This window comes from Galleria mellonella, unplaced genomic scaffold (assembly GCF_026898425.1).
Source record: "Galleria mellonella isolate WM207_F2 unplaced genomic scaffold, CSIRO_AGI_GalMel_v1 utg515, whole genome shotgun sequence".
NCBI classification, from domain to species: Eukaryota; Metazoa; Arthropoda; class Insecta; order Lepidoptera; family Pyralidae; genus Galleria; species Galleria mellonella.
Window position 1 is genome coordinate 1,251,799 of NW_026442107.1, and position 13,699 is coordinate 1,265,497.

At 30.1% G+C, this 13,699-nt stretch overlaps 1 protein-coding gene and 1 long non-coding RNA gene across 4 annotated transcripts in view; one reads left to right on the forward strand and one right to left on the reverse strand.

Annotated features, from left to right (window-relative positions):
• LOC128201492 (uncharacterized) overlaps positions 1–5,862 on the reverse strand; it is a 55,207-nt gene extending 49,345 nt beyond the window's left edge. Inside the window, exons 1-2 of the long non-coding RNA XR_008253260.1 lie at positions 5,789–5,862; positions 3,588–3,660 (exon numbers count right to left, since the gene is read on the reverse strand). This is a non-coding gene — a long non-coding RNA (uncharacterized LOC128201492). The remainder of the gene's footprint in view (positions 1–3,587; positions 3,661–5,788) is intronic.
• Positions 1–13,699, forward strand: part of LOC113522731 (aquaporin AQPAe.a) — a 117,781-nt gene that overhangs the window by 44,285 nt on the left and 59,797 nt on the right. For 2 of the 3 annotated variants that reach the window (XM_052898641.1, XM_052898643.1), the window contains one exon: positions 12,973–13,169. In XM_052898641.1, the coding sequence (XP_052754601.1) occupies positions 12,973–13,169 (197 nt within the window). Of the gene's footprint in view, positions 1–5,998; positions 6,283–12,972; positions 13,170–13,699 lie in introns of those variants that run through there. The other variant, XM_052898642.1, reaches the window with a different exon arrangement.

Below are 13,699 nucleotides of genomic sequence, written 5' to 3' on the forward strand. Positions count from 1 at the left end.
AACCATTAGCCTCTATATGTGCTTGACAGATTGTTTTGTATGTTGACAACTATGTCAAGATCATCCTTTATTGTTGATCCGATAAATTTATTGCTTATCTTATTACTGTGATCCTGAATATTACTCTTAGAATTTTATATAAGTATCTTAAACTCTCTTAGGATATTGTAAAATTTAGATATGAATGCATGAATGAAAACTCTTTATATTTACATAAAAAAAATAATACAAATTTTAAATATTATAAAAATATGTACACAAACAAAATGAATATGGTATTTTTATTTAATCATATTTCAATTTTAAAGATTTTTACTTCACATTAAACTTATTAAATCGCGACAAAATTGGTGTAAGTGTATTGTTGCACATTACGATAAAAAATCACTATAATACATTTGATAACGTAAGCGATAAAAATAATATTAGCAATTTTGAAGTTGATTGAAAATAGAGGGATAAATTAAGTCTCAAAAGTCAACGCATCTAAAAATCTAAACATATAAATATCTAGGTATTGTATATACCATAAATTAATAACGTTAGTAAATTAAAGTATATACATTTATACGTAAGTTTAAAAAGTTGAACATTTTTAAAGTTTTAAACTTTATGTATTGTAAAAATATATTTTATTTGTATCTTTTTACCTTTCTTGGAAACTTTGTAACTTTCTTGGAAGTTTAAGAAAGGTAGGTATAAATGTATATACACTGCAGTTCAATAATATTAATACCATTTGGATTACAAACTTTCACATTTATAATAATAGTAGAATTAAATATTATATAACAAAGGGAAGTCTTATCGTTAGGCCAATCTCTTACAGACAATCGAAATAGCTCGGTCATCTACTATTGTATTTTATAATAAATAAAATTCCACATAAATTTATTACGTCAGTTGACCTCTGTATAGTATTTTAAAATAAAAATAGTCAATGATTAAATACCAAAATTCGTGATGACTATCACGCTATATACTGCAGAACAAAAAAATATTACTAAAACACCAACGTTTATAATAGCTAATGCTACATAATAATGAAACATAAATCGTCAAATAAAAGTAAGTAACTCTGCAAACTTTATTTTGCCCCGTACTGCCATCTATTGGGTTAATTTTTTCTTATCGGTAGAAAAACTATTCTATATCTCAAGTAAACAAACAATATTGTAAGTTGAACGGTTTCACAGATTAGTCTGAACAAACATTACACAATACGAGATTTTTTTATATAAAAAGATTCAAGTAGTATGCATTTGTCTCTATAAATAATTTTAGATTCCATATATTCTGTGGGTTTAAGCGACTTTGATAACCTGTAAAGTTTATAAAATTATTTTCATTATATTGTCACTCTATGTGATATAATTAATCTAATAAAAAAAATCACACTATAGAATTCCGTTTAATTATTTACTTACTTCGATTTATTCTTCCTTGACGTATTCGAGATAGTTTATCTATACTATATAAATTAAAAAATTAACGCATTCCCTTTTCAAACAGATACATCATGGCTTATTAATACATAATACATGTGATAGTATCACAGTATGGATTGCATGTTATCTTTTAAGTGTGGCGTGCAAACATGTTTTCTTAATAAATCGAGGCTGAGACAACAGTTCGCCCACTCACTTATCTACTGCACATATTGCCTCAAACTACTGAATTTTTATTACTACTGATAAACTCTATGGTGTTTACTTATAGCCGGCATGTTGTAACAGTAGCTGTGAAGGTAAAAGGAAAATAATTGATAAGAATTTCATGACTATTCTCTGATAAGGTTCTTGTAGCTGTTGAGATGTAGATACTCGTCCGTTTAATTCACTATTTCGACTCGAAATATCTCAGTATTCGTGAGATCAATTGTGGTCGATGATAAAAAAAAGTTACTTCTATGTGTAACTATAAAAAGTCGAATTTTCAGTGTACAGATCTTAACAAACTAAATTATTTCACTTCATACACTCACTACTACATACACTACTTATTCATGTTGAACATCTGTGTAGGTTCACGTAGGTTCACGATGAATTTCAAAATCGAAATTAGAATAGACGTTATTTGTTGTTGGAATCTCAGAAAATAAAACCATATTTGATTAGATAAAATCATAAATTTAATTATATTTGAATTATTAAATAATTTTTTTAAAATTGATGCTGTGCGATAGTGTGGCATAGAAAAAACCACCAGAACTGTCAAAGGCAACTTAAGTCGAGGATTGGCGAGAGCGTCCATCAGAAAAAATGGTGACCATGATTTTGTATTATTTAATCATTGTGTCAATTTTTTAAAAACATGAATTTAATTTTTATATATCATTTTTTTATGGAATAACTATTATATATGGTTCCTTACATACATAATCTTATATTGCTTGCATAAAAAATATTAAAAAAAGGTAAACTTATGGAATCAAAATTTTTGTTTGTATAAGTAAAACAAATAATTTAGTGTTATTATATAGAGATTTGTTTTGCGTTATTTTTTAAGAGCGTGTAGTGGATTTTTGTATAAAATAAAATAAAAAAAATAAAAAAAAAAATTTAAAACATCTCCAAGGGTGTAACTGCGGTTGCCAACCTGCCTGCCAAGCATGCCAAGTATTGGCAAAAAAATCCTACCTTATGGAGGAGACCTATGTTCATCAATGGACAGTTAATGGGTGGTATGATAATGATGATGAATATTTTAATTCGCTATCAGAGCATTTTTAAATGATATTTAATTTAAAAAAATGTTTAAAATTGTCCAATTATTTTTCAAAATTGACAGATAATTCAGACACACTCCAAGTCATATATAAATACAAGATCGGTGAAATATGATCCAAGTCAAATGGCAACAGTAAAAATGTCTCCGACTTGGCCATCTGGAGTTACATTTGTGAAAACATTGTATATATAAAAAAAAAAACACCTATTTTAATCGCGTGTGAATGAAGAAATCTACATGCATAATCTCGCGTCCGTATCCCAAACTCACGGCGACACGCAACGCAGTCGGATAAAATAAAACACGCTATCGCTATTATCTCATACAGTTGAAGCAAACATTAAACAATGCGAACGCTGTACTAATTGTATGCACCTATTTGTATGTACCAGCACTTACATTCTATAAGTTAATTGTCGCAAACGTGCATAATTGTGTGATGGCGCTTAGAGATATGTACAGCTGATATTAATCTTGAAGGCTCAATCTGATGGATGTAATATTGAGTACTAGTGGTGCTTGTGACTTCGCTCCTATAAAATTTATTTTAAAACTGCGTCACGTAAAGATTTACACGATATATATTTTCTTTTCTATAAAAAACTGTTGGAGTCAATTTATAAGTTGGAAAACCAGTCAACAAAGAGATGGTAATCCTTACTTTTTTTATAAAACTTAGAATGACAAACAAACTCATTTGATGGGAAGTTGTAACCGTTGCCTATAGACATGAACAGTACCATGGTATCTAGTAATATTTATTATAAATGGAAAATTGCAATTGTTAAACAAGCCCAATTAAAAAAAAAACCTTTAACGGCTCGACCAATCGTCAAAAATTATGTACTTATACGTACTATTTGTTATTTGAGAACGACATAGGCTTCTTTTGATCTCGTTCAATCAACATATCTGCGGACAAAGTCGCAGCTAAAAAAAATAAATTATTGTTTTTCTATGTAGTTAAAAATGTTTAATCGATTATAGGCGAATTGTATCCATCAATTGTAGTTGCCACATAATTAAATATGTTTTTTCTGATAGTTTGCACTATAATTATCCCGTCTCAACTGATACAATGATTGCCTTATTACTTATTCACCGGGATGAGGAAAACACGTAAGCAGTCAATTGGAAATTTACTGAAGAGTTTATAACAATAGGTGTTAAATCTAAGATCTAATTCTGAGAATCATATTCTAAACTAATTTAATCTTATTATATCATCATTTTTAATTTTTATTTATAGTAATTTAATTATTCATATATTTTATCCATAACAGATAAAGAAATAATTTGTAACACAAATATTAGATGCCAGCTATTCATTGCTTATTCTGTCTCATCTTACAGTCTGTTTGAGATTTTAAAATTCAGGCATCAAGGTCAATTACAGATATATTATGAACCTACATAGTTGGATGCATCTCCTCTGTTTGTAAGTTTGTCATCCAGATACTTCGTAATTTAAATAAAAATTTTTGTAAATTATAATTTTATAACAGATTGATACTCCAAATGATTTTTTTTTTATACTACTTAGAATGGCAAACAAGCTGACGGTCCACCTGATGGAAAGTAGTAACCGTCGCCTATAGACATGAGCAGTACCATGGACATAATAATATACTGTTTCGCCCATGATAATGCGTTGCCATTTGAGGACTCAGGTGTTATTCCTCTGTACCCAGTTTTATCCCATCCTTCAAACCGAAACACAGTTATGCAAACACAACTGCTTCACGGTTGAAACACGAATGGGACAGAGGTATCCAAGCAATCGACTTTTGTACAAAGTCTCCCTCTGGTATGGTATGATCCTTAATAATCTTTACTAATATTATAAATTTAAAGGTAAATTTTTCTCTTGGCATTGTAATGGCTCAACCAACTGTCTATAGGTGACGGCTACCACTTTCCATCAGGTAATCAGGTGGGTCGTCAGCTTGTTTTCCATTCTAAGTTGCATAAAAAAATCATCATAAAATTTGATACACATGTAGTATTTGGATCGGAGTCCTGCGTACCCCATCTGCGTATTATAATACGCATAATATATATAATTATCTACTATATCCTTGGTCTACTTCATATCCCCGTCAATCTATATATCGTGATTACGCGGACGATATGACGGGTAATAACTAGTGAAGTAATAAATACCAAAATATTCCTATATGACTGTAATTGTAATTGTTTATAAATCATTGTCATTAGACGCCATAAAGCGTTGGTTGCCAAGCGCCATATATTTGTGGATTATGTGCTTTCATATCTTTCAATTATAGTCTGTTCGTATTAAAGTAATAAAATAGTAATATAAAACGAAAAGTAAAAATAGCATTCATTGTATAACACCTCCATTGTGTTGTGCTTTTCACTAAACAATTGCCTCGCATTCGATTTTCGATTTAAATTTAAAAATAGAACTATTCTCAATAGACATTCGTCTGGCCTGGTCTTACTTGTAGCAGTCTCCGGCCAAACTTCCAAACTTCCTTACATTTAACTAATTAACACACCTTGTAGCCACTACTACAGACATCTGGGCGGAAAGGGATTGTTAGTAAACGGTTCTAACAGCCCCATTACTAGCAATATGCTCTATGAGGTCTACCTCCACGTGGTTTCCTCTAGAAACCATTGTGGTAAATTCTTGTCGAATTCGTCACGATGGACCGACTGACTTACTTCATCCTCACCCATCATCGATTATTAGTGCCTCGCTAGCATATACTTATAGCGTAGGCGAAGTTACCATTCTATTTTCACCCATTAAAAAGAAAATCCCGTATCCAATGGCGAAGACGGGATGCTTTGAATTCTGTACCGCAAACTATTAAAAAGAACCTAAGCTAGGTTCTTTTTTACAGTTTGCATTATCTTAGCCATAGCAATTATTTATGAAAATTAAAAAGAAAACGAATATAAAAGAGAACCAAAAGATACACACAAGAAAACAACACAATATAGGAATACACAATTACAATATGAATATAAAGTACCTGTTACTATACAAAACAAAAATCGTATATTATTAAAAACTTAAGAGCCTGACCTCGAATTTCATTAAGACGGGTGTCATCCAACTGCCGTGTTCGGACAATACATAATGGTGTTCCCTAATTTCACGCGACTGTGCCACGGTGCGTGTCCAATACCGGCGAATAAAATTATCAATTCGTTTGTAAACACATACAGAATCGAAAAGCCGTAGTGGTCTCGTTACCTGTCATCCTGAGCGCAGATCTCAGATCTATCTGCGGCACATTCAAGTGTATGTAACGTAAGCGAATGGTGGTCTCCACGCGCTGACAACGCACGCAATTCACGAACTGTCGAACTCGATTTTTTTTATGTGGCGAAATATTTAGTCGTCTTCGGAATTTCTCAATTACAAATATAATATTAAACTTTCTCGCTGGTTATTATTAATCTGTCGACACAGTGCGGTCGGGGTGACGTTCAGACCGCAGTGAACTAGAAAGTGTCCGCGTTTTGTACGAATTGTAAAAATGAAAACGGATTATGCCATGGATGAGATGCAGAAGCGTAAGTCGATGTTACAATAGTTTTACTTTTTACATTTTATTGTTCAATTAATTCATAATCTGTTATTAATTAGGTGTTGATAGATTATAGGAATGTTAGGTATATTTAATATTCTACTTATCGTGCAGACAGTAGGTGTTATTTCTATCTTACTAATAGGTGTAATAAAATTGTAATTAGACTAAACACAGGACATATTTAAGAAAAATTTACATAAGGGGTTTGATAAAAGCAATAGAAGTAAAACAATAATTTTTAGAATTTTTATCTGTCTGTCTGTTTGTTCCGGCATCACACAAATACTATTGCACCAAATTAGATGCGGTTTTCATAATTATGATTCTGAAGATTTAATATAAAAAACTAGTATAAGTATTATCTTGACATGCCATTTACGAGTGATCTATTTAATTGATTTTCTTAGTTCTGAAATCCACACGTACCTACTAAGTAAGCAGGTTAAAAGTAACGTATGAATAAAATATTATACAATTTATTTAATCATGTCATTTAATATTGTTAACGTTGATTTGAAACGTAAGGCAATTTTATAAATGATCAACATACGAGAAAATTTTATTGTATACAAAAAAATCTCTAAATCGGTTCAGAACTAAATAACATATCGTGGAACGTAAATTAAATTCGTGGAAATTACTTACCACGAATTTTTCTTTTACTAAACTTTAGTTACCTACGTAAAAAATAGTTCAGACTGTTTAAGAATCTTATTCTTTCTGAAGTCACAAAAAAATATTTTAATTAAGTAACTAGGTAAAAAATATTTTAGCCGCATTAATAATCCGCTTCTTTCTGAAGTGGGAAAAAACTGATTTCGATTCTAATAAAGTTAGTTACTAAGATAAATATCATATATATTTATATATATCATATTTATTATTTATTTGGAAATATTTTTGATTAAAAAAAGAACCCACTTTGTTTGATATAAACAGGAAAAACACAGTCAATTTAAAAATGTCGTCTAATTTAAAAAAGAACGCTCAATTTTTGTATCGCAAATATTTATATTGCAAAGCTCTATTTAATAAAGAATATATTATAGAAAAAGATCGGTATCACTTTACATATTCGTGAAATTATTTGCACATAATTTGTTCGACAGATAAATATTATGCCTCATCAAGGACTGAACATGTGTTTTTGTCTGTTTCTGCCAACGAAGTATGTCGTATTACCTTCTTTACATTTCGTATTTAATTTATTGCTAAGGTATTCTATCAATCGTCATTCTGTTATAATGTTTCATCAACACCTGTGGATACATTATGCGTTATGTTTCTATCTATGATTATGAAAATAATTTTTGTAATAAATATGTAACACGTATTATTAATTTTTAAACATTCACTTGTAAGTGGAAATTATCTACTTAAAAGTCAAATCTTTATATATAAAGAACGATTGACAGGCTGTTCGCAGCAGATAACAACTTTCCAAACCCGGCAATAAATAAAAAAAAAAAAATGAAGATTTACAAGTGCTTATAAACAAGTCTATTTGTATAAAGATGCTTTGAATTTTATTTAGACCATTAAAAGTAACTCAATATTTTTTGTCGATTTTGAATTATTAATTCAAGAAATAACTGTCTTAATATGTATTCTAGCATAGGTAGGTTCTTAATTAAATATATTATTAACAAGTATTTTCACACTGTATTAGTTATAGTATAAAATATAATCTTGTAAGAATTCACTAATGAATCCACTAGTAGAGTTTACTGTATGTTATCTAAATATTTATTTACCTGAATATTATTAATTTACCTGTCACGGCTCCGCACTGGTATATTAATGAAAAAAATTTAACCAAATCTTCCCTTAACAATACGACTATGAAATGACAATTACATATTTCCCTAATATTTTCTATTTAACTCACTTTTTATACAGAGATTCTTAAACTAAATTTTTCACTTTCCCATACGACTTTTGAAACAATTTCTATTATACATAACTTGTCTTGACAATTACAAATATAATAGAACAATAAAATAGCCTAATAAATGCGGCCGTTCTGAAATGATGCGCTTACATACATTCGACAATTGATTTTTATTTAAGAATAATTGGATTATAATTTTTATGATCATTAGTCAGCTCTAGTTCCAAATAATAGGTTCAATATTCCATCATATTAGAGAAGCGATTAACAAGTAAATGGTGTTAGTTTTAACGTTAATATGCAATCAAAACATCATTATAAATTGCCGTGCTCTAGTAATAAAGTGTATAGACTTATTAGCTTATTATTTAACTTAAATATTTTTTTAAGTTAAATAATAAGCTAATAAGAGTTAAGTTATTTAATTTAATTTTTTAACTTAATAAAGTGTAATACTTTTGTCCATGTGGTCCTGGCATAAAATAGGTTAACCCTTCCTTTCCCGTGGCATGTCGTAAGGGGCGGTTAAGGGAACTTATGGTCGCGGAACGGGTAGCAGCGTCTCTTTTAAAACATCTTTAAAAGGCTAACTGCGGTTGCCAACCGGCCGACCAAGCTTGGCAAATACTAGCAAAACTCCCCTTATGGGGAAGATTTGAGTTCATGTCAAATCAAATGGTCAGTTAACGGCTGAAATTGTAAAATTGAAAAAAATCTTACTAGTACAACTGTTATCTCGTTTATAAAGATGAATTCCAAATTCCCAATGATAATATCAGTGCAAATTCCACCAATTGCAAACAATCTCTAGTATCAACAGAATAAAAATTATCTTCACTTAAAATAGACTTGTTTGCAAGTTGTTTAAATCGTCGCTATTTATGATTGTTACTCTGAGTTGGAATGTTCTTATCAAATACTCGGCAGTAATTTTTCTTAAATCAAAATAATCTTATATGAATTTATGTGTACTAATGGATAATGTAATCTTCTTTATTTATTAGTATAACATAAAGATTGAAAATCCTGACACAATATAATCTTCGTAGTGCAGACGATGTAGCCTTACATAGAAGCTTTTGATTGGGTTTATTTAGGAAAACGAGTTTTTAAATTGATCTCGGTTTTCATCTAAAATAGAGCATCTAAGCATTTAATACCTTATTATTCTACTAGTTCTTACTAATATCACAGTGTAAGAGTCTAATATTACAAATAGGCTAGTATGTTTGGTTGCATATTTGTTATTATATCATGCTTAAACGACTGAATGGAGTAGAAAGAAATTTAGAACGCAGTCAGAGAACATTCTAGATTACCACAAGGTACTTTATCTACTAATTCACTTTTTCAATTGTGATAAAACCAATGGAAAACTAACATGAGGATAAACTTTATAGATTCCATAATCAATTATCTTTCTGCCACGCACAACCATACTTTGGAATCAACTTTCAGCAGCAGTATTTCCAAACCGATACGATATCGTAACTTTCAAGAAAAGAGCGTATTTCTTTTTATGTGTTGCGGGTGCTTACGGGTGGCGGTAGTCACTTACCATCAGGTAAACATCATGCTCCCTGTGTTATAAAAAATTTGATTTAAAATTGTTATATAACAAAATGTATAAGATTATATAAAATACTAGCGATTCTGGTAGATATACTTTTAGAAAATAATATTTACCCTATATTACTGGCTGATAATGTAACATTCTATAGATTTCAAAATCAATATACAATTTCATAGTCAATCCATAATAATATCTATGTAATAATACAAATAATACATCAACAAAATTCAGTCATAATTTTAAAATTTATTATAATATTATAATTTGTTATATATTGTATTAATACAATTGCATTTAATTAAATTAAAAAATAGATTATTTTACGCCGCATCAACTACCAATACACATATTACACCACAATGAAAATAAATGATCATGTAGATATCCATGGGTATATTTAATAGTGAATTGTTTATTATACATATTATTAACAAAATATGTACGGAAGCATGATAATTGTACTGTAATTACCTATTATTTTCGGTGCCGTTCGATTGTTGATGATTTTAAAAGAGGAAGTTTTTAATTGGTTCATATTTTTTGTAGCTACGATACTACGTCGCTAATTCTGAACTGATTTCAATCATTCTTTTTACTAGTGATGCATTTTTTTCTTGTTAAAAACTGCTTGTTCCGAAATAAAATGTATATACTTATTTGTAGACATACGATTCTGTATTCTAAATTACAATATTTATCAATCTAATATGTCTACGAAACATCACGAAGAAATACGATGTACTAAATATGATTAAATACAATATTATTATAAAGCAATATAGTAATAAAACAATAATTATATCTTAATTATATTCCTTTTTGCAAAAAAAAGTGGATTTAATTGACAAAACTAATGTAAGACCAACACAGACCAAAGAGAGACTTTGTACAACAGTCGTTTGCTTGGCCACTTCTGTTCCATTCGTGTTTCTAACATGAAGCAGTTGTTTTAGTTTGAAGAGTGAGATATGGCAGTAAATTTACTGGGTACAGAGGAATAACACCTGTGTCCTCAGGAATGGCAACGCATGGAGGGTATTATGGGCGAAACAGTATACTCTGTTATCTCCATGGTACTGCTCCTGTCTATAGATGACGGTTACTACTTTCCATCAGGTGGACGTCAGCTTATTTGCCATTCGAAGTTGCATAAAAAAAAAACAACAATAAAAAACTGATGAATTTGAAATATCCACTTTTTAAAATAGGTTAAAAATGAATACGCCTACTTTTTATAACAATTATGCAGCCTAGTGATTAAATAAATTGATTCCAATCAAAATATTATCATAAGCAAGTGAACTATCCTTAATTTGTATAAGCTTAAGAGATACCAGTAGAACAAAATGTGTTATTTGAAGACAAGATAATTGCATTTTCGTATGTTGTAATTGTATAACGTTCCATTTGCCATTTTTTGCATTATCTCTATAAATAGATTCAAAAACAATTATGCCAAATTATTAAAAAAAAAACTCCTCAAGTATTTATTAATGTGTTAGAAAATTGTAGATGCGTGTATGGGACTTTGTTACTATGTTAACAAAAAAGTAATCGTACAGCAATTTAAGATTTATTTTATATTGATTGCAAAAGAATATGTCTACCTACGTACGAGTACCTACATCTGAAGTCAGTTTACAAAAACTGCCTCGTGTTCATATTTTTATTTTTTTTGACTTGTAAAATGAGGAGGTTCCCAATTAGACTGTATTTTTTGTATGTTGCACGATATCACTTGAGAATCAACTGTAGGTACGATGTGTGTAATCTGCCTCATTCACATAACCATATAATTTAAAAAATCTTGAATGTACTGTACTCCTTACAAGAAATAAGAAAGTTCATCATTTAAAAAGCAATCTGATTTCGCACGAGTGTAATTTATTTCTAAATATTTATCTAATATATTTATCTACTTACACAAAAGTTAAATTAAGAAGTATTGGAACTTTCCGTAAATAATTTCAAATTTTATCCTAGAAAAAAAAACTACAATTGTGGAAAAACTAGTTATTTTAATTTAAAAACTAAACTATTGAGCTGACTTTGGATAACATTTCTACGGGATCAATTTGTAAGCATATCCTTTCAGGTAAAAAAATAATTTTCCAAATCGGTTTATAACTATCGCAGTGGTACTTGTAAGGTAACAAAAATAAAAATAAAAAACAATCGAATTGAGTACCTCCTTTTTAAAGTCGGTTGAAAATATTTATTAATAGTGAAACACGGATCAAAATCCGTAATGTGGTTTACAAAAAATAAGCATATGAAAAGACGCTGTCAGTAACTTTATTTTATATTATTTAAATGTAGCAATTATGTAAATTTTTATTAACCGTCTGGTGGTAGTCTACACTGTTAATAACCCAAATAAATTCGGTTCGCTACATGTCACAGTAATTTAATATATGGTCACTGAAACATAAACAATATAATTCAGATTTCTGCGTGATGCCAACATTATACTTATTCCTTGAACTGTTGGATTACTATGGTATTCATAATTAATTGAGACGTGAATTGTCCTGAACCACTTACTTCTCTCCCTGCACTGTATTTGAAGTTATCGTTTAATCTAAGAAATTTCAATTTCAATTTATTTATTACATTCTACAATATTATTATGAAAAATGTTAATAATGGATAAAGTACATTGTAGACCCTGTCGGGCGCAGTAATTAGAAGCGAGGTGGGCGTTGATCCTTAAATTTGCATAGAGATTCAAATAATTCAATTTAAATTTCATAATTTAATTTAATTCGAATTAAATTCCAAATTAATTTAATTATTTTAACCCATTTTTTTATTTCCATGTGTTTTATTTTATTTTAATACAATTTAATGTAGTTGTTCATATTTTTATATGTTTTTAGTTACTAAATAATTCTACACCTTAGAATAGAAAACATTGTTTGCTTACATACGGGTATACCATTTATTTTTTCGTAGATAGATAGATAGATAATTTATTTGCATTACTTACAGCACACAAATTATAACATATACATAAAAACGAGATAACATAAATGATTACAAAAAATACATAAAGCTAAACACAATTTTCTTTTGTGCGTGTGCCATAATAATACAAAATAGCCATAACTCAGGTTATTAACTTTAGTAACTTAGATTGTGAAAATTTTGGAACTTTGCTATTACAGTCGCATCATCAACATATTGCCTTACTTTTTCTTTGTCTCCAGGAACAACCTCGCTGATCGGAGTGGCGGAAATAACTAACAACAAACTGATCTGGCGACAACTGGTAGCCGAGTTCGTGGGAACGTTCCTACTTACCTCTATCGGTGTGGCCGCCTGCATCACCATCAGTCCCACAAATGCACCCCAGACTACCAGCATCGCGCTCTGCTTCGGTCTACTCGTCGCCACTATTGTTCAGGTCAGTGTCTAAAATTACACCTTGTTCAGTCTATTATTCTTACCTACTAGTCGAAGAATGGATGTAATGTTTTTCAAGTTTATTGACACATGCACATCGGAATCCATGCCTATGACTAGTTCTATATAAGGAGCAACTAACTGGTCGAATTTCTTTAGCTTATTTAAGACGATTACATGAGAATTTTCTAGGCCACCTTCGTTATACACGAAGATTACTGACTTGATCTCTGACATGGCTTTCCGGACGCCGACTTAGCGTGCCCGCCAAAACACGAAGCAAGTGACAATCATTTTTGAATGATCGAAACATGAATTTGGAGGTTAAGATTAATGCTTGAAGGTTAAGGTTGCGTTTCGATCTTGGGACCAACTGACCGTAGTCAAACGTAATAACTGAGCAGTCACCACTCGATCTTTGGCCTGTATCAATGCCGTTATAAACAATAATGATGAATCCTAAGGTTCTATTATTTTCTGTCTAGAATAACGATAAACAATGCGAAATATGAACAAAATGTGATGGCCATA